The sequence below is a fragment of the Chamaea fasciata genome, unplaced genomic scaffold (assembly GCF_029207755.1).
Source record: "Chamaea fasciata isolate MVZ Bird 193981 ecotype frontalis unplaced genomic scaffold, bChaFas1.0.hap1 SCAF_4, whole genome shotgun sequence".
NCBI classification, from domain to species: Eukaryota; Metazoa; Chordata; class Aves; order Passeriformes; family Sylviidae; genus Chamaea; species Chamaea fasciata.
In genome coordinates this window covers 21312755-21333970 of record NW_027094089.1, presented here as the reverse complement: position 1 = coordinate 21333970, position 21216 = coordinate 21312755, and the positions used below count along the sequence as shown (strand labels likewise).

The following is a 21216-nucleotide window of genomic DNA, read 5'->3' as shown; positions in this document are numbered from 1 at the left end:
AATTTTTCCATCTGTGCAGAACTTAGTAAAGACTTCTCTGTCAGTCTCAAGAAATTTATCCATCAGCAGAGCCAAGAAAGAAAGAAAGAAAGAAAGAAAGAAAAGAATGCAAGAACTAAAAGTTAGTTAGGACAAGGACATGTTTCTCTCAACTCAGCGTCACAGTACCTGATTTAAGTATTGGTGTTTAGCTTTCATCTTCATCTAGTAGCATTGTTGGCATAGTTTTCAAACCTACAATTTCATTGTATTATTCATTACAGGGCAGAATTATTTTACAGAAATATAGAACTCTACTGTGCATTCTAAAACACCAGTAATAGTTTCCATTTCCATCAAGGAGCACTGTATTCTGGCATGTGATGTGCAGCTGTTGAATACTATCTAACAGCTGTGTTAAAAGGGAGAAATTCAGATAGAATGTCAGAATGCAATAACTTGGTTGGAATGAAATCAAGACTTTCAAAAGGAGGCATATGATCTTTTAATTATCAATTACTCAACCCTTGGTTTTGGATGACATTGTGGCAAGTCAATGTCCACTGCATCCCTTATAAAAGAATGCATTCAGTCCTAAAAGAGAGACGTTACCTCATTAGCATCTTCAATAATGCTAATTACCCATTTCTGAAAACATTTTCATGTCATAGATAGGGAAGATACACTTTAGATGCAATTTTTATGAAGTATTACCTTTTTATTAAGCAAATCTTTTCAAAAAAACAAGACCTCTCTCCAGAAGCCTTTTAAGCCCTATCTGAGTCACAAATACCAAGTAGCAAGCAACCATAGAAACATTCTTATTTTACATATTCTTATCTTCCCACTTTTGATGCTTATCTCCTGTGTTTGCAAATGGCAACCACACTTGCATGGACTACAAAGCCAATTCTTTAAATCATCATGAGACAGTCTCTGTGTCATGTTCATAGCTGTCTTCTAAAATCTTTTTTAGATATTTTGATTCTTTTTTCCCAAGTGCAGGTTACCAGAACTGTAGACAGAGCTTAGTCTGTGGCAGTGATAGGTCCATTTTCCTTCCCTATATCTCTCTTGTTCTTTTGCACAGCCACATTACAGAAGTGGTTCACAATCATCTCATTTTCAAAAGCTCCAGAGGAATAATACTTTTTTAAAAATGCAATAATTTCTTCCTCATTCTATGAACTTGGTTCTTTAGGTCTTCAGTTTACAGAATCATCCCATTTTCCTTGAAGAGTGCGCTAATAAAGATCCTTCTTGATTATGCCTCTCTTTTGTTGTATTAAAAAATTTCTTTCTTTCAGCCAGTGTAATCATTTTCTCATTCTGTCAATTCTTCACAGAGAGATACATACATAAAAGTAAAAACCAAAAAATAATCATGGTTCTGGTTCTTTATCCATATGAGTCTTAGCTTGAAAGGGCAGTGTTTTGCAAATGTTTCAACTATGTTTAGAAGTAATAAAATATTGTAAATACTATCAAATGTACATGAAATTGTTACTGTTTATAGTTTCATTATTTCACCTTCACCTGAGAAAAAATGTGCCTTTTATGAGCACATTTTGTGTGTTCATCATTATATAGCCCCAAGTTTTTCGCTAACTTCTGAAGTCAAACACTGTTTGTGTCTGTCATTTTTTTACAGTAACAAAGAGTGCATGTGTTTACACCACACTGGAATTTATATTTAAGTGGTTCTCTCCTCAGTCTGTATATGCACAAAATACTCTGAGTTTAAAACTAACCCAGATGCAATTTTCCAGCCTGTAGCTCAGTTACACGCCTGAAACATGCCTGGATATTCAGAAGTGGCATATGGGAATGTAGCCAGCTGTTGTTCTCTTCCACATTGTCCACAGTAAACATGTTTTAGATTTAGCTGCATTAACTGATACTTCACTTGGTTTTGTGCTTGAAAAACATTGGTATGATGATGTATTATAGTTTCTTGATGTAGAAAATTAATTGCATACTGAAAATTGAATCATCTGATAAACAACAAAAGATTTTTCCTCACCAAGAATACAGCTTGTTCCCATGCTGTGCTACATGGAATGGGTTGCAAGCATACAACTACCTGTAAATGTGCTAGGAGTAGGAGTGGAAAGCTGAGATAAGGAGCTCCCTATTTAGAGAGTAAATTGTTCTTTAGTTTTGAAGAGTGAGTTTGGGTACCGAGAATCCAATAGCTGACTGCGGTCATCTCCAAGTAGGGAGCGTACTGGTGGGAGAAGCAGAAGGTTGGCTTTGAGTCGTATGTCGTTTCTTCAGGCAAAGCAAACAGATTTAGCCGCAACAGGGACTTCAGCGCACCCAGAGTGGTAACCTGAATTCTGAGGACATCTAGTGGTGTCAGCCCACTGCAGGGACTGGGTCTTAGTCCCAGCTGGTGACCACTTGAGCATCTGTATTTCAGTTGAAATTTACTACAAAATCAAATACGGTAAAAATAATTGGTTGAATGCACTGAAAGAGTAGCATTCTTCAGCTCAAGTGATCCTGAATTCAATATTGACAGTCCCAAATATTGAGAAGTTTTGAGATTGGATCAAAAACCAGAAAATTCTAAATAACTGTTGGACCTTTTCTATTTGCCTTCTGTTTTCAGGACTTTGAGAGTTCAAATATGTTGGCCTCTTCTTTGCATCAGTAGGGATAAAAGTATATTTTTGTTGTTAAAGGCTTTTTTCTTAGCTTAATTTATTAATCTAGAAGTTAGAACTCTAAGAACCCAGTATCCCAAGATGCCAAAGAAATATGCAAGATTTGTTAATGCTAAGAAATTGTAATCCTAGCACTGCTAACCATTCAAAGACCTCTGGGAAGACCTACCTGCTTCTCTGAGGTTCAGGTTTTCACTTTCCAAAGGGGAACTGTTGGTGTTGCCTCACCTTTTTGAGAGAGAACAAGAATCAATTAGGTGCAATTCAAAAAGGACTTTGATCAAATCAAGAGATACGTATTACACGCTGAGCATTGTTACTGACTGTTCCATGATGGCGTGTTTTTCAGTGAGCCCTTGATCTGATACTTCCTCCTGAGGAGAGGCAGGCATCATGAAACAAAGATTCATTTCATCAGTTCAAATTATTTTGCAGCTTGCTCTGACTACAGTAGGTCTGACTGGTAAGTGCAATGCTTCCTGAAACACTTGTATTTTCCTTAAGACGCTTTCTTTAGAAAAGTCTGAGGCTTTACCCAATCTATCCTGACCACCACTGCAGAATATGCCTATTTAAATTACTTTCTTCCAAAGTTTGGTATGCCAATTTTGAAAAATTGGCTGGAGTTATCTTTTCTTCTTTTACTATTATTTTAAGGATTGTTTGGTGGCAATACTGAGAGGTACTTACTCCACTCCTATATTTACTTTATGCCTGTCACCTTCTTGGGAGTTGGCATATGAATAGTTAAACTATTTGAGATAATTATGTGGAACTTTAATGAAGTAAAGATAAGCTTAGGTAAAAAGGTCACATGCTTGTTGTTTTAAAATGAACGTAAATGTATGGTCTGTATTCTTGGTATAAGTTAATGAGAAGTAGTCCTAACATGAAATATTCTTGAATGTATTTGGATTAACAGGGATGATTTGAATGATTAATGAATACTTTCAGGTTGCCGGTACTCCAAAAATTGCATCTAGCCCATTGATTTCCTTCTTTTTATAATTTTCTGACCTAAAATTTACCCCAAATATGCACAAAGAATGAAATTTTGGTTCTGTTGAAGATGAAATTTAATCTTAAAATGATCTGAAGATAAAAAATTTTAATGTATATGGGGGCAAACCCAAAAGCTCATATCTTTATTTCCAATCTTCATATTTTAATTTGGAGATAAATATACCATTTCTAGTTTATGTAAAAAATAAATGTTCCTGTAAAAAAGAAAAATCATTCTACTAACTATTTTAGAAGTTTGAGGTAAAATGTGTTTACTTTTCTGAGAATATTGATCCTTTTTGGGCAGAGTTGTTTGCCCAATTCAGTCCACAGTTTCATGTAACTTTATTGTCTTCAAAAAAGGATTGCTTGGTTGACTTATCATTCAACAATAGCATCCAAAGGCATTGCCAACTTCTAATTTAACTGGTTGGATTTTTGCACTTCCCTAGGTCAATCATACCCTGGAAAACCTCAGATAATAAGATGTCGTTCTCTAGAAAAGGAAACCTTTTCATGTTGGTGGAAGCCTGGCTCAGATGGAGGACTTCCTAACAATTACACCCTGTTCTACAGCAAGGACAGGTAACAAACGGTGCATATGTACTCTGTAAGTGATCAAGTGATGGCTATGACAGACTGAGAGAATGGCAACATTAATTTGTAAAGTTGTTTTTATGAATCCATTTTAATCTCAGATAGACAACAAGAACTGCATAAGATCCACAGCTTCCCTTGTTGGAAGAAAACATGACCATTAACAGCCCCAAATCTTCAGCCTATCCCTCCTGAAACTCATCTATCAAAATCCCACTTGTCTGAAGATGTGCTGGGAACAAAGGCATGTTTGCCCATCTTTTTGGGAAGCACATGGCTTTCAGCTGATCAGGGTCTGCTCTGAGCACATGGAGCAGGACAGGAAGGGGCAGCCCAGCCCTGGGCATTGGTCACCTCCTTGGGGACAGGGACAGACTGCAGCCAGGCTGCGCCGGGACATCAGCTCATGGACTGGGGCTGGCTCAGGGGCTGTGGCTGGGAAAGGCAGGGCTGTGTGGAGCTGGAGACCAACCGAACTGGGGACCATGGAACTGCCAAGCACATGGAGGGGCTGGGCAGGGGCAGTGAGGGTTGGTGGGGCCCTTAGGGCCCTGAAAAGGAGCTTATCCATTACCATGCACACCAAGACCCCCATCTGGACTACGGGCTTTTTTTCTGCTATTGGTTTTGTGGTCAATAGTTCCCAAAACACAGTGAAATCAGATGTAGTATCGCATCTCAAAATTTAATATTTTGGTAAATTCTTGACTCCCTCATCCTGTTCAGGAATAAAGTGTGCATATGTTTGGCAACTTTAGTTAACCTAACCATCTTTGTTTAACTGTACTTTCTTCCTGAAAACAATTAGTCTCTTAACAGGGACAAGTAAGCAGGGAAGCTCAAAGACTAAATTTTTAAAAATAAATCCAGTGAGATTCAGAATAGGTAAGAAAAAGCCTCAGATAGGCCTGCTACAATTAAATATTTAAAATAATTGAGCAGAAAAAGATGCAGTCTCCAATGAAGTTACCACACACACACAACAATGATTTGAGAATTTTTATTTCATGAAAACACAGATGTTTCAGTCTTGATCAAAAAGTTAATGAACATTTTAATTCATACCTGTCACTGCTTAGAGCTGTTCTGCTTAGGATAGAAGTGCTTATCCATTTCATTAAATCTGCTGAACCCAGGCTCTGCCAAGCACTTTAGACCTGGGCCACAATTGCCTTTCTAGGCTCATTATCTCTTAGGTACAGCCCCCTTTCTCCCATCTTTTCTTCATGAACTATGAAAAAACTGCCTGGAATAAAAGAAATAAATTATGAGAAACCTTATTATTGATGATACATAGAGCATAATAGTGGAATTAAAGTTTATTCTTGCACCACACCAGCTGATGCTTTGGGTTTGTGTAGTTCTTCACACCTGGGGTAGGCTGTGAGTACATCACCCAGGCCAGCTCTGAGCACAGAATCCCTCTCCTAAAGAAGACAAAGATGCATATAAAGGCAATAAGTAATTGACTGTGGAGCGATTTTTTTTTTTTGAGGTAGTTGTGATGATGGTCATTTTAAAAAGCAAGTAACTTGACATCAGGAAGGTCACAGAACATGTCGCCTTGAGTGCAACCACATAGCACATACAGGACCACCAAGGGATCAGGCCCAGCTGCCATGGATTTAGGAAAAGCAGGTCCTGATTGATCTCCTTTTATGAACAGGTGATCCAGTCAGGAGACACAGTGGAAGTAGTCTGCCTGAACTTCAGCAAAACCTTTGATAATGTCTCCCACAGCATTCTCTTGGAAAAGCTGGCAGTCCATAGCTTGGACAGGAGCACTCTTTGCTGGGTTAAGAACTGGCTGATGGCTGGGCCCAGAGAGTGGTGGTGAATGGAGCTAAGTCCAGCTGCAGTCAGTCACTGTGGTGTCCTTAAGGGATCAGTCTTGGGGTCAGTCATGTTTAGTATCTTTACTGATGATCTGGATGAGAGGATTGAGAGGTCCCTCAGTCTGTTTGCAAATGACACCAAGTTGGGCAGGAGTGTTGATCTGCTGGAGCGCAGGAAGGCTCTGCAGAGGGATCTGCATTGATGCACTGATGAGCTGAGGCCAGTGGTGTGTGGTGCAACCAGGCCAAGTGCCAGGTCCTGTCCTTGGTCACAACAACCTCATGCAGCTCCCAGCTGGGGCAGAGTGGCTGTAATGTGGCTCAGCAGAGAAGGACCTGGGGATAAACATGAGAAAGTGTGTACCCAGGTGGCCAGGAAGCCAATGGCACCCAGCCTGTATCAGCAATAGTGCAGCCAGCAGGACCAGGGCAGTGATTGTCCTCCTGTACTTGACTGGTGAGGCCATACCCAAATCCAGTGTTCAGCTCTGGGCCCCTGACTACAAGAAAGACACGGAGGTGCTGGAGCATGGCTGGAGAAGGGCAACAGAGCTGGAGCACAAGTCTGGCTGAGGGAGCTGGGGGTGTTTATGCTGGAGAAGAGAAGGCTCAGGGGTCACCTCATCACTCTCTACAACCACCTGAAAGGAGGCTGTGGCCGGGTGGGGATCAGCCTATTCTCCCAGGCAACTCGAGGAAATGGCCTCAAACTGCACAAGAGGAGGTTCAGGTTGGACCTCAGGAAGAACTTCACTGAAAGGATTGGAATGGGCTGCCCAGGGAGGTGGTGGAGTGGTGGAGTCACTGGACATGGCATTTGGTTCTATGGTCTGGTTGACAAGGTGGTCAAAGCTTGACTTGACAATCTTAAAGATCTTTTCCAACCTAAATGATTCTCTGACCTTGCTGAAAACAAACTGACCAATAAAAGAGTTCTCTGCCACAGGGATTGTAAGTTTAATTTCTAGGGGTAATATGCAAAGATATTTAGCAACTTATGTAATTGAAGTAAATATTTTTTGTTTCCCTCTTACTTGCTTATAAATATTGTTAAAATTTCTTTTTTCTGTCTCTGGAAGTTTCTGTTTCTATTCTTTTTTTGATTTATTCTCATGTATAAAAAAGGGGGTGAAAGCATTCATCAAAACAACTGCAGTAAAACTATAAATGCAATATTTATGATAGTGGCATTTAATGTGTACCAAATTGTTTCCAAGAGATGGGATTATAGGCATATATAATATAAAATTATAAATTATATACCTATTTTTATATTTATAAATAAATAAATAAATAAATTTAAATTTCTTTAATTTTTTATATCTATATAAATTATAAATGTGATTTTATAATTTTTTAATATATATGTACACAAACATTTCCAATTTCTCTGTTGAACCTAGTCCATTACTGGAATATTATCTGCTTTGCTTCATTTCCTAAATTTTTAAATCATTTTGTTTCAGTGAAGAAAAAATCTATGAATGTCCAGACTACCTAACATCAGGTCCAAATTCCTGCTACTTCAATAAAAACCACACTAATCCCTGGACAACATATATTATCACTGTAATGGCAACAAATGAGATTGGAAGTAACAGCTCAGATCCTCAGCATGTGGATGTAACTTCCATAGGTAAAATCAAAGAATGAAATGGAAAACAAACTAGTAGGAGATGTGTGCAATTTTTAATCCCAAAACAGCTAGTGGTGAAAGATTTCTCTCCTAATGATATGAAACTTGCTATTAAGAAGTGTTTATTTACAGATAATCTAAAATACGCGTGTTAAATATATGTGAAAACTCTGTTTTAATTATAAATTAAGTAACTGCATATTTGATTGTAGGAATTTCATGTATGAACATGTAAAAATTTTAATGTCAGCTGAAAAAAATTGCTTCAGTTTCTAGTTGTCTGCAGTATTTTAATTAGACTCAATGTAGATTATAAAATTTTGAAATTAATTTAAGCTACCTAATATTTCAAATGTAAAAATCATTCTGACTGCTGGCATTGCAGTCTTAGAAGCCTGAGCAATATGCAGGCTTTTCTGACTCCATTCTATTTTCTGCAGACACATAATATACCATTTTAATTACAATATACCTAGTTTTTCTAGCTGTGAAATGGCTGACATTTTAATTTTACAAGAGTGGCCTTATGAGATTATTATTTGTATTTCCTTAGCCTGAGAAATTCAGAGTAAAGTTTAAGATTTGCTGATACTGTTGGAAATCAGGAGCCAGTTAAACCCATTAAAGAGAAAAGAAAAATAAAAGGCTTCTTTAATATTCTTTTACAGTGCTGAATTATCTGAAATTAATATGATGACATACAAAACCACAAAGAAGGTGTCTTTTCTGAGAGAAAATTAAATAGCACACTTTTCATTCATTTATACAGTTCAGCCAGATGCTCCTGTGAACCTCTCTCTAGAAACAAGCACATCTGCTAACATGTCATACCTTTGGGCAAAATGGTCTCCACCCCCATTAGCTGATGCCAGCTTTAATTCACATGTATATCACTATGAGCTACGACTAAAGCCTGAGGAAAAGGAAGAGTGGGAGGTAAGGGAAAATGAGGGGAAAATGTATTTATTTTATAAATTCTCTATTCAATGAATTCTCTTGTCTCAGTTTAATTGGTCCTATAAAAATGTTAGTTTCTGTAAGAATAGAAAAATTAATGTAACCAAATCTTATTAAAGAAAGAAAAATACTGGCATGGTCTGTAGAGACCATGAAATTCAACATATTTACATAATCATCCTAATGTTACGTACCACAAAACCCAGTTATCATCATCCTCTTCAACCTGATCAGTTGGAGGCAGCCTGCCCCTCAGAAATTCTGTTGTGGCCTACTCACATTTAACCATTTCCATTGACATTCCCCAGCTGTTGCAGCCATATTTCTAAGATTCAGCTTCAGTACTGCTACAGCTGAGTTTTCAGGAAAAAATATCATTCTTAAAGTTATAGTCATGTGTCCTCAGTGCTACATAGCTTGTTGATGCCTTAATGATGGAGAATGCTATGCATTTTGCAATAGTTCTGAGGAGAAATTAGAACGGTCTTAGAAAGTCACTTAAAAGCCACTGAGAAGAATTTCAGTGGGGGGATTTATATGTGGGCTGGACTACTTGTAATGCTCCTTGCACTGTGGATCTGATGGAGTACTAGGAAGTCTACAGTTCAATATGTTCTTGAACATCAGAATCAGCAGTAATTTTCTTTTCCTGCTAAATCACTCCTTTTGCTTCTTTGTAAGTAATGTCTTGAAAATACCAAACAGAAATCCCTGACTTTCAGAAATCAGTAACTCACACCTGTTTCTTTATGGCTTATTTGTTAAAGTGGTCCAATTCTTTATTATTTTCCCAGTCTGTTTTCTTTTCCAGACAGTGTCTGTGGGAATGCAGACACACTACGAGGTGACCAGCCTGCAAGCTGGGGTGAAGTACATTGTTCAGGTGCGTTGCATGTTAGACCTTGGAGAATGGAGCGAGTGGAGCTCAGAAAGAAGCATTCAGATCCCTAAAGGTGAGTGGATGATTGCTGCTCTGTAAATTGCTTCTAAATTGTAGCAGGTTCGATGCTGTGAAGGTGACTAAATGCCAGTTCTGAAAACCTGGCCTCTCACATGGATACTTTGTAGTGCTCAGTGCATTTTACCATACTTTCTGAGTAACTGCTTTGTTTATCTTGTTGATCGGTCAGGATCCTCTGCTGAAACTGGCTATGATAAACAAGGTGGTATTTACTAGGAAGTCACTTCTGATACAGGCATGCCTAAGTAATGTATTGTCCCTGTCCCTTTATTTAAAAATCAGGTTGATTTTTAAACATAGCTATAAGTATCTATAAGTTATAAGAGCCTGGACTGAAAGCACAGTGTCTAACAGAGCGTGACACTTACAGACACTATCACATGGAAGCCACTCTTTGTGTTTCACTGGATTTGAGTAGACACTCTAAATATGTATGACATCATATCTTGTTGCCAGACACTTTAGCCAAGTTGTCTCAAAACTTCTTTTTCAGTTACTAGTGGTATTATTCATTATTTGACATGGACATTGTTGAAGTACTGTTAATAGAAAAGTGTTTTCTGATATTCCATTTTCAGATCTGCCTTAGGCAATTAGAAATTTGGAAAATCAATGTCTCTGCTGTACATAGTAGAAAGTATATATTATTGATGTAATAGAACCATATTTTTGCCACAAATACATAACTGCAAAAGTTTCAATCACTTCAGGGTTTTGACAAGCATCAGCCTATTCAAAATTTAAGCATTTTTCTTCACCCAACTCTTAAGTGCTGTTCTTGAAACTATAAAAACTTGCTCAGGAGCAATCATGCAAGTAGGCAGAGTACTGAGCATAACAACATTACAGTGAAATATGAGAGCTGCTTCTTTGTATATTTCGAGTACTTCAAAAGAAAATTACTAGCAAGAACACAAACAAATAGACAAACATCTACACCTTCATTTTTTTTTATCTAAAAGCAAAAGAAAATGACAGCATACCTTTCAAACAAAGAGAATCATCTTGAAACACACCTTTTGAAAAAAAAAAAGGTTTTGTATGTAGTGGTTTAAGCCCAGCTGGCAACAAACCATTGCTCAGCTGCTCACTTCTATGTCACCATGGTGGAATGAGGGGAAGAGTCAAAGTTAAAATCTGTGAGTTGGAGTAAGAACAGTTCAATAACTAAAACAAAGTAAAATGTAATAATAATAACAATAATAATAATAACAACAACAATAATAATAATAATAATTGATGATGATGACGATGATGATGATGATAGTGATGATAAAAAAGGGGGGAAAACACTCACCAAAAAATTATGGACAATATATTTACTCACCCACTGCTGATCAATGCCAGACTCCATTTCTGAATCCTGATGGGCACTGGTTCTGGGTAACTCCCAAATGCATGCTGGAGATGATGTTCTATGGAGTGGAGTGTCCCTTTGATGTGGTCACCTGTCCTGGCTATACTCACTCCCAGCCTTTTTCTTCTGTTTTGTACCTCTTCACTGACAGAGCAGGGGACACAAAAAGGTCCTTGGTTTAGGATAAACATGACTTAGTGACAAAATATCTCTGTATTATGAAAATTATACTGTATCCAAACTACAGCACTCTACCAGCTACTGAGAAGAAGTTATCTCTATCCCAGCTGAAACCAGAACACTATACAAAATAGATTGGATAGTAGACTGTGTTTTAGATAATTTTATAGAGCCTGCTATGACAGTATTTCAACATTCCTTACGAGATTTTGGAGTGGAAGAAAGCCACAGGCAGAAAACTAAAACCATTCTTCAATTCAGCTGCAGTCAAAGAGAATTCTGAATCCAGATGAAATCCGTAAGTTGTTGCCTAAGCAATGAATGGTCCCTTCTTTCCTGTGCTACTATGAAGCAAAACTTTTTCTTTTTTCATATTTCCTGTTCTCTGCTTGACATTGTTTTATGAATTCAAGGTGGACCTAATGGATTAAACTTACTAATTCGTTTATTTCTTTATCTCTTACAGAACGGTTACCTCCTGAAAAGCCTAGAATAATAAAGTGCCGTTCTCCTGAAAAAGAAACATTTACTTGTTGGTGGAAACCTGCTTTGGATGGAGGACTCTCAACCAATCACACTTTGCTTTACAGCAAAGAGGGGTAATAAGCACCGTGTAGTCCTTCAGTGTTTTGTTGGAAGGACCTGGAAAATCAATCCTCATTGGTTTCTTATATTGGGAGATGCCATTTTCTATAGTCGATGGCTTTTTCCAGTGGCATGTTCTGGCATCACAATAAAGCAGCAACATGTCTAAGATTGAAATATTAAATCTTGATCTCTTTATCATGGCAGATGAATTATTGTGAATTCTGTCTTTTCATTGCTCATCAACAGCACATTAGTAAACAATACAACTGCACAGTCCTAAAACTCTTCAACCATGCAATTTTAGAAATAAAACTTTCCAAAATGACCAGATACTAAAACTTTTATCTTCTGATAAGGCTTGTTTTGCACTAGTATTCATGGGCCATGAATGTCTCCTGGTTTCCATAGTAATCTTTCTTTGAAACTCAGATAAAGTACTAAATATTCATTTTAAAGAAAGAGTTAATAATTTTTCTTAGGTCTTGTGAACCTTTTTTGTTCCTTTTCATTTCACCTAGTGTGCTCAAACTTGCAATGACCTAAATAGATGCTAAACTCTTAGCTGAGAGCCCACTCTTAGTGTAAAAAGACACATACTGGTCCAGCCAGGTATGGCAGAGTAAGAGGTCCACATCCACTTTCTTTTTTGTTATTGTGCATCTAGGAAGAGCATGGAAACAAATACTGTATACTCAATTTTCTCTCCCACCCCTCCTCTGACTTTGGGAAGCTTCCAAGGAGAGGTACAAAGTAGATTTTTTTTTTTTTTTTTTTAAATGATCAAGTGATGAAAGACCAAAAAATTCTGACAGCATATTAGTGTAATATACAGAGTTTGTGTAACTGTGGAATGAGCATTGGGAATACATAATTTTTAATAGATGGGTTAGAAGACTTCAACAATCATTTCTACTCGGTCTCTGGAACATGTAAGGGCTCTGGGCTGTGCAGTGGATGGTGGCTTTCAGAGAAGTAAAAGCTGCGCTGTACTAGCCCACAGCTGGATCTACACCAGCCTAAATTCTTCAGGCTTTGTGGTGTTTACTTTGTGGGGAAAATGCTTAGTACTGTCTCTGGGATTATACAATGACTCTTTAGTCTGGATGCAGTTTTCTGATTTTCTTCACATTACCAGGTGTGAAAAATCAGATCCCTAAATAATGCTGAAGTACTAGTAACCAAAATCACGTTTTAGTCTGTGTAACCTTATTACTGGGATTCTTTCATTTCAGAGAAGAAAAAGTTCATGAATGTCCAGATTACAAAACTGCAGGCCCCAATTCATGCTACTTCGATAAAAAACATACCTCTTTCTGGACCATATACAATATTACTGTGAGGGCAACTAATGAAATGGGAAGCAATGTCTCTGATCCTCATTATGTCGATGTGACTTACATAGGTAAGAGTCAAAAAGTAATTTCTGCGGGACCAAATAATTCAGAATCATGGGTTTTGACACAAGAATTTTAATTCCAGCTCTCCTCCTATATAGTATTATATCCAAGTTAAAAGCTTGCACAAATAAGGTATTCCTTAGTGTAATAACAAATCAATATTCATCTCTTTACCATCTTATTTTCAGAAGAAGCCAAAAATGCTAAAAGTTTTAAAATTATGTTCAGATAAACATTTATTGATTTTCCATATTTCTTGTAGTCAAACCCTAAGAAACATCATCCAGCTAAAATCTTTTTTCCACTGTACAAGCAACTGAAATCAATTTGATATTTTAACTAATAATACTTAAATCTGATTACCTTAAAGTAGTTTCCAGACCCAAGAGAAGCTGCATTAGTGCTTTTTATAGCAGTGTACTGATAATCTCTTTCTCAGACTTTTTCTACAGAGTGACTGCGGACAAGTAATTAGGGTTTTATCTAAGGGAACGGAACATTATCCTTGATAACCATTTTGTTGTCAAGGATCTGGCTGCTAGGGGTCTGGCAGTTGGAAAAGGGCTGCTGGAGAAATGGCTTTATATTTTACCTCAGTGTGGTGACCTGATGGATCTTTGATCAGACAGTTGTAAAATACATGCACAATATGCAAAAGCTCTACCTTTGAACAGAGGAAGATGCAAGCCTGACTGTAGAAGAAACCTGTGTTCCATTTTGGTTTATTTTTGATATACAGAGTTTTAATATGCTGGTTTTGATTTACTTTTAAGTATCCTTACATTTGAGTGCAGGGATCATGTGGATGTGTTTTCTAAATGCAAAAGATGGAGGGGACAAGTTTCATTATCTTGCATTCATGTCTTCACTGTTCCTAAATATTTATGCCAAGCTTTGATAAGATTATAGTGGAACACAACTTTCATAACATAACATTAAAGATGTTAACTTTGAGATATAGTTGTGGGGAAAAGTAGCAATAAATGGCAATGTAAGAAAAAATATTTTTTATGATAAAATATTAAGGCAAATCACAACATGAATTCAACATACTCATTACTATTCAGGGGGATTTTAAAATTCATAAATCCTTACTTAGTTTATCTGAAAACTTTTGATTTCTATATTCCAGTAGCAGTTCTAAATTACCAGACACAACACAACAGAGATGGCAACTCTTCACTCACATAATTTTATATTTCTTCCTAAGATGCAAGTTTAAAAGTCACTTAGATTCTAATTATTTTATTTCAACAGTACAGCCAGATCCTCCTGTGAATATAACTCTGGAATTAAAAAAGTCAGTAAAGAGAAAACCGTATCTGGTCCTGACATGGTCTCCACCCCCACTAGCTGATGTCAGATCTGGATGGCTTACCCTTGAATATGAATTGAGACTAAAGCCTGAAGAAGGAGAGGAATGGGAGGTAAGGATGTCACAAATTTTTGCTAGATGATGTTTTCTGGCCAGCTAGATTTTGCCAGCCAGGTCCCATGCATGAATGTAATGAAGCAGACACTCAAAATGGTTCATAATTTTTCAAAAGTGCTTGTGTGACCCATGATTTCCTGCTGAGAACACTGGTATCTCAGATGCTGCTGTACAATAGCAGGTGATAAAGTCCTTGTTTTTAATTGTGGTCATTATTTATTAATCATATTGACAAAGTAGTTTAAATTGTTCATTCTCATTTAGTCAGGTTTCTTTTGTGACAATTTGTTCTTAACCACAAGCACTTCTTAGAGAACATAAAGTTCAGTGACATTACATAAAATAATTTAAATTTATTTAAATAACCCTTAGGTGGTAATTCTAGTGGCCACACAATAATAATAATAATAATTTTCTATGGCCAGGATCTACAACTTAAACAACTGAGTAGCAAATTAAAGACTCCAGCTATTGGTATTTCACTGCATCCCCTTCTTGTCTGCAGAACTTCCAAACCTCCTCTGTATTTCCTCCTGCCTTCCCCCTCCCATTACACTTTCCTCTGGCCTTCTGGCCATTGCAAGACCTACTTTTTATTACCCTGTGCATTTCTACCACTCCTCATTCCCTCTTCCTTTCTGCATTTTCTTTCTCCATTTCTATATCTTGCCTCCTCCTCTTCCTGTCACCATTGCAGTTCCTACCATTACCACAGCTTCTCCCCTATTTGCCATAAATTCAATATGTGTTTTTACAGCAGTTTAATTTTCACTGTATACCAGAGCCAGATCTCATTCCCACCTGCTAGAAAGCAGAAAATAGACTATTGATATAAAATAAATCTACTATTATTCCATGACTGTTCAACAATTATTAGGAAAAGATATCCAGACTCATTCTATGTTCCCATCTTGATTACCAAAACCTTAGCTGTGGCTTTTATTTTATTTCCAGACTATTTTTGTTGGACAGCAAACACAATGTAAAATGTTTAGTTTAAATCCTGGAAAGAGGTACATTGTACAGATTCACTGCAAACCAGATCACCACGGATTGTGGAGTGAGTGGAGCCCAGAAATGTATATTGAGATCCCTACTGGTGAGTGGCCAGGCACCCCTTCAGTAATTGTTATTACATGCAAGTTCATGTTATATTTTTTTGTTAGCTGTTCATGCCCATCCATGCAGATCCCTTAGTTTCCCTAGGATAGACCAGAACATCATTGCTAAGGTAACCAAATCCTTATTGTCCCTGCACCATACCCTGTTATCTTTTCCCTTCATTACTTTATGATGGAGTTAAGAAGGTGAATAATTTCTTTGCTTATTGAAACCTTTTCCTTTCTGTCTATTGCTTCATTTGTTCTCTTTATGGTAGTTTTTAATTAAAAGAACATTGGCAACTGCATTAAAACTGTGACACAGACAACAATGAGTGATTGCCTTCAGACAGTAACAGCTCTTCATTACTCTTTATCTGGAATTAATATGAAATAAGCACTTCAGTTAAAAAGTGTTATATTACAATAAAAATCCTTAAAAATATGTAATCCTAGGTCACTTTACCCAGCATTTAATTAATTGTATGTATTTAATAACGAAATTACTACAGTTTTGGTACAACTGGATTTGAACCCAATCTGTATAATTAGCTGTGACAAAATTTTCCTCTTCTTGCATTTTTGCATGATTTTTCCAAGATAGTTTATTTCCTGTTCAGTACCATTAGTAAAAATTATATTCATTATTCAATATTACAGGGATTGTTGAGATCTGTCTGTGCTGCTGAAGGCCTCTATTTGATAACAAATTTGGCAGTTTAGGACAATTTTTAAAATAAAAGTAATTTGTGAGGTTTTTGGCATGCTGACTATGCATATGCTAGATGCATGTCCTTAAATAATTCTGTTTTTTCTTAGACTTTAGAGTAAAAGATATAGTTGTGTGGATCATCGTTGGTGTCCTATCATCTCTTATATGTTTAATCATGAGCTGGATAATGATCATGAAAGGGTACAGGTAAGCCACCAATTTCATGCTTGGATGGAGTCCAAGATTAGAGAAAACTTTTCAAAAATAGACTTCTAATATTTGATTCAATTTCCTATGGCCCTTGCCTTATCTCAGAAATTATTAGTTATAGGTATTTGTCTTTATTTGCAACTGAAAAAGCAGTGTTTCTGCTCTTTACAGAAACCAGGCTAAATTCTCAGTTGGTAAAGATCTGTCTCTGTTAGCTCTGACTAATCTTGGTTAGTCATGTAATATTCAGCAAAAATTACTTGGAGTATCCCTGTTCCTATAGGAGACATGTTTTTGGGTTTTGTCATAATTTCCTAAAGTAAACAAGGTTATATTATGTGATTGTCTTTCTGCCAGACACTCTATCAATTTCCCAAATGACTTCTTGGAATTCTGTCTGATTTCAATAAAATTTGAGAGAGAAAGGTGTTGCAAAGATTATTGCTTTTGTACAAGTCTTACAGAAAAGACTGGCTGAGTAGAAGAAAGGGATACAAACTGTGGTTGGAAAAGCCATGTCCTTCACCATAAATCCTGTTTAGCAGTAGTCAGGTGACACTCAAAGATGCACAGACAGCCCCAATAGCCCTCCTGAACTGTGCCTCACTTCACTGTTTCTCAGCCAATGATGAATTTACAATGGTATTAGAGAACTGGAGGTTAAGGGAGAGATGAAAATTAAAAGGACATTAGTGATTTTGTTTTTCCAGTTGAATAACTTTTGTACTAGTTGTGTTTTTTATAAATACATCTAAGGGTACTTTATGGCCTGTAACTGTATTTGTGAATTACACAGCATGAGAGGCAGACAGGAGACAGAGGTCCAACTGGGCATATAAGATATGTGAGAAGTGTTTAAAAATCTCAGTCAGTTTCTGAGGAAATGGGAGAGCAAATATGAGATAGGGTCTGTATTTACACCTGGTATGTCTGTTCCGGGGTTTTTTTAGAATGATGGCCTTTATCCTGCCACCAGTTCCAGGACCAAAGATAAAAGGCATAGATACACATCTGCTGGAGGTGAGTACCACAGCTAAAAACAAAAGAATTCACCAAAACTCATGGTTTTCCCAACTTAACTACTAGCAAACACAATTGCCACACTAAAGTGTAAAACTGCTTCAATTAATTGACGTTGGAAATAAGCAACACTTTCCAGCTAAGCATGTGAAGCATATGTGTTAGTCAGAGTTTTGCCTTGCACTTGTAACAGGAGGGTGTTTAAGAACAGGGTTTGTGACTGTCCTGTTCCCTGGGACACGAGGAAATGCCTCTCTGAACTTCCTAGTAGTTCTTATGGAAGATGCTCTCCATTGTCTTTTGCCATGCTGAAGAGACAGGAGATGTCTGCACTGCAATTCTCCTCCATTTCCTTCTTGTTAAACTCAGGAGACCCATATCTGCCAAAAGCTCCCTGCTCCTTCCCACCTTAGAAACATGAATTTTATGATTGTCTCTCCACTGAGAACACTCAGGATTTTATCTTACATACTTTCAATATTTTCTGCAGCAATAGAAATCAGGTTTAGGTCTAGAAATATAACTATTGATGAATTTGTATATCAAATACATAGATTGTTCACAATTATTCTAGTCAGATAATCCCTAAAATTGACAATGAAAAATTATATCCTCTTCATTATACCTTCAGACAGGAAAATCTGAAGAATTACTGAGTGCTCTTGGTTGTCATGGTTTCCCTCCAACATCAGACTGCGAGGAACTACTGATAGAATATCTGGAGGTAGAGGACAGTGAGGATCAGCAACTCATGCCAAGTCATGACACTCCCAGTAAAAATACAAAAATTATACTCAAGGAAACAGACAGTGACTCAGGCCGAGGGAGCTGTGATAGCCCTTCTCTCCTCCCTGTGAAGTGCAGGGAATCCCATGGCCTTCCATCTGCTCTTCAAACACAAGATGTAAGAGCTAAAGAAAAGAAAGGAGGAAAAGGGATCTGGGAAACTCAGTGTACAGCTTCAGAACAGAAAACACTCCCTTGTAACAGTGAGAGTATAAAGTCGTGCACATGGCTGGCAGCTCAGTTACCCAGTAATCAGGCTGCTATGTTTGCCTACCACAGCACTGTAGAGGCATTCAAGATAACACTGAACACCACAAATGTGAACACTTCACCAGTTTTGGTGGGAAATGAAGAAAATCGTCAGTCGCTATATCCTATTGCTGAAACTGTGTATGATGACATGGAAAAAATAAGCGAGATGGAGTTTTCCAGAACTGACCAAACCACAGTGCAGGTCAGACAAAACCAACAAAAGTCACCTTTCCTGAATCCTAAACTAATGGACTATGTAGAAGTTCATAAAGTCAGACAAGATGAGGAACCAACACTATTACTGAAACATAAAGAAAATAGTGGAAAGACCAAAAAATGCACTGTTCCAGGAACCAGCAAAGAATATACCAAGGTCTCAACAGTTGTGGACCGTCACATTTTAGTATTACTGCCAGATCAGCGCACCCAGAACACACCTGTGTCTCAAGAACCTGTAGCAGAAACATCTCAGAGCCCTCCGCAAAGTCAAGCTGAGAAGAATACGAGCTACAGCACGACAGCTCCGAGCGACTCCAGAAGAGACACCAGTGGATCAGACTACATGGACCCATCTTCCTTTATGCCCTCCTTTAAATAACCTTTTAGTACAGCACGTACTTAGTAGTTACACACAGTAAAACTAAATTACATAGCAAACAGTTCTTTAAAAAAGCCTAGCCTTCAAAAGCCTAGCCTCCTATGTGCATTGTACAGGTAATAAAATAATCTGTGTGTTGAGGTAATAGTTGTGGGTGTAAATCCTGGATCATTAGCACACATTTCTGACACAGTGAAATGAGGAAATGTATTTTGTCTGTCATGAAAAATGCACTGAAAAATAATTATTCAGTTCTGCAAAACTTCTGTTGGTTGATGAAGCCTGAGGAAGTACCACGGATTCAACAAAGATGAAAATTGTTATGGGTCAGTCAGCAAACCATAGTGATCTGAACAGTTCCTACTTTAGATAAATCATTCCACAACAGTATTCTTACCTAAAATGTGTGTTTTCTTCTGAATGCATTCTGACATTTGATTAAGTTTCCTTTATCTTTTTTCTCAGTCCTTGAGGAAAAGGAGGTCTTGTACGTGACAAATCATATATAAAAGAGAATATATTCTACAAATTGCAGTAAAATAACAAATTCTTCTAAATATATTTTTGCCTTGATTCAGTGTGACAGAAAACTGCATCCCATTCATATCCTAGTCCAGACAAACCAAAACAAAAAAGGGTAATATATGATATACTGCCTTACTGTATATAACATACAATTTTACTTTAATATAAGCCCATATGTTTAACAATCTATTTTTAAAGGCTATTTTTCTATTACCAAAAAAGAGGAAAATAAAATATTTTTTAATTTCCCAATGCTATTTAGCTATCTTGGAACTTCTTCCTTCTGCTGAGGCAGTAACAAGTAAAGCTATCATTTCTATACAAAGCATAAAATTAAACTTTATACTAATTAAGAATATGGGAGACATTTTTAAACTATATTTCTAATATATTACAGATATATTACTATTTGAATTGTAAATTATTTGTTTCACAGGTTTTTTATTACCTGCAATTATATAATTAAAAGAGAATTTAGGTTTTGAGAGCTGAGGTTCTGTCCCTTTGAATTTGTACTCTGATGCCAATTGTAAATGAAATGGGATTCTCCTGTATCCTGCACTTTTCTCTGAGCCAGGAAGGAAAGTTTGAAGTCTGATCTTTCACAATGAATTTATGAACATCCGTTTTAGAACCAAGCCTCCAAGGTCTGATTCAGACCCCCACTGAAAAAGCAGTGGTAATGAGGAGACGAGTCCATGTACTTGGGCTGGTCATGTGTCCCCAGAACAGCAGTGGGAACAGTAAGGATCCATTATATCCCATGTGACTGAAGACAGAATCAAAATGATACTGCAGTGGCTGCAAAGTTGCTGTCATCCTTCCTTCTTGAAACAAAAGTTTAATTTACTCCGGAAACGTATGACCATGTGATGACTGATTAAAAGTGGGCCAAGAATTTAGCAAGCTATCTTTAGCTTTAGGGGAAGCTGGAAACTTAAGGTGCGGGGATGATCCTGCACCTGTGAAGGAGAGTGTATTTGATATCTGGGATCTCTTTTGTTAGTCTCCTTCCTGAACAGCTTTACTTTTCTCCATATTTCCATGATTTTATGCACTGAGCAAGCCATCCTGCAGTATCAGGTACCTGCTGCAGAGCCAGACAAAAGAGAATTTCAGATTTTGAAGGTCCCAGAAGGCGAGATCTAATTCAGTGAATCAGATTCTCACCCTTTACCCTCAAAACCATGGAACTGTGCAAGCAAAGATTAATAGAACTGCCTAGCCTTTGTACAGGCAGGACATTAGAACTTAATTATCTGTGTGTCTATAAACTCACATTGTAGTGTAGACTGTAACATCAGGGTGGCATCAGATTTAGAACCTGTCCTCTATACAGACAACTGCCCACTTTCAGGGGCTGATCAGAGCAGTCTGGAGCTGAACATGTGGGAAGGTATCCTAGATTCCTGATTCAGCCACT

The 21216-nt window shown here is 37.3% G+C and overlaps 1 protein-coding gene across 1 annotated transcript; it reads left to right on the top strand.

Annotated features, from left to right (window-relative positions):
- Positions 1-3035: 3035 nt before the first annotated feature.
- PRLR (prolactin receptor) lies at positions 3036-20024 on the top strand. The gene is made up of 12 exons (XM_066182341.1): positions 3036-3111; positions 4103-4235; positions 7549-7718; positions 8488-8654; positions 9487-9628; positions 11640-11772; positions 12994-13163; positions 14416-14585; positions 15545-15689; positions 16510-16609; positions 17563-17632; positions 18264-20024. Exons 1-12 carry the CDS (start codon positions 3042-3044, stop codon positions 19266-19268), a joined length of 2475 nt encoding a protein of 824 aa, XP_066038438.1. The 5' UTR covers positions 3036-3041; the 3' UTR covers positions 19269-20024.
- Positions 20025-21216: the final 1192 nt, after the last annotated feature.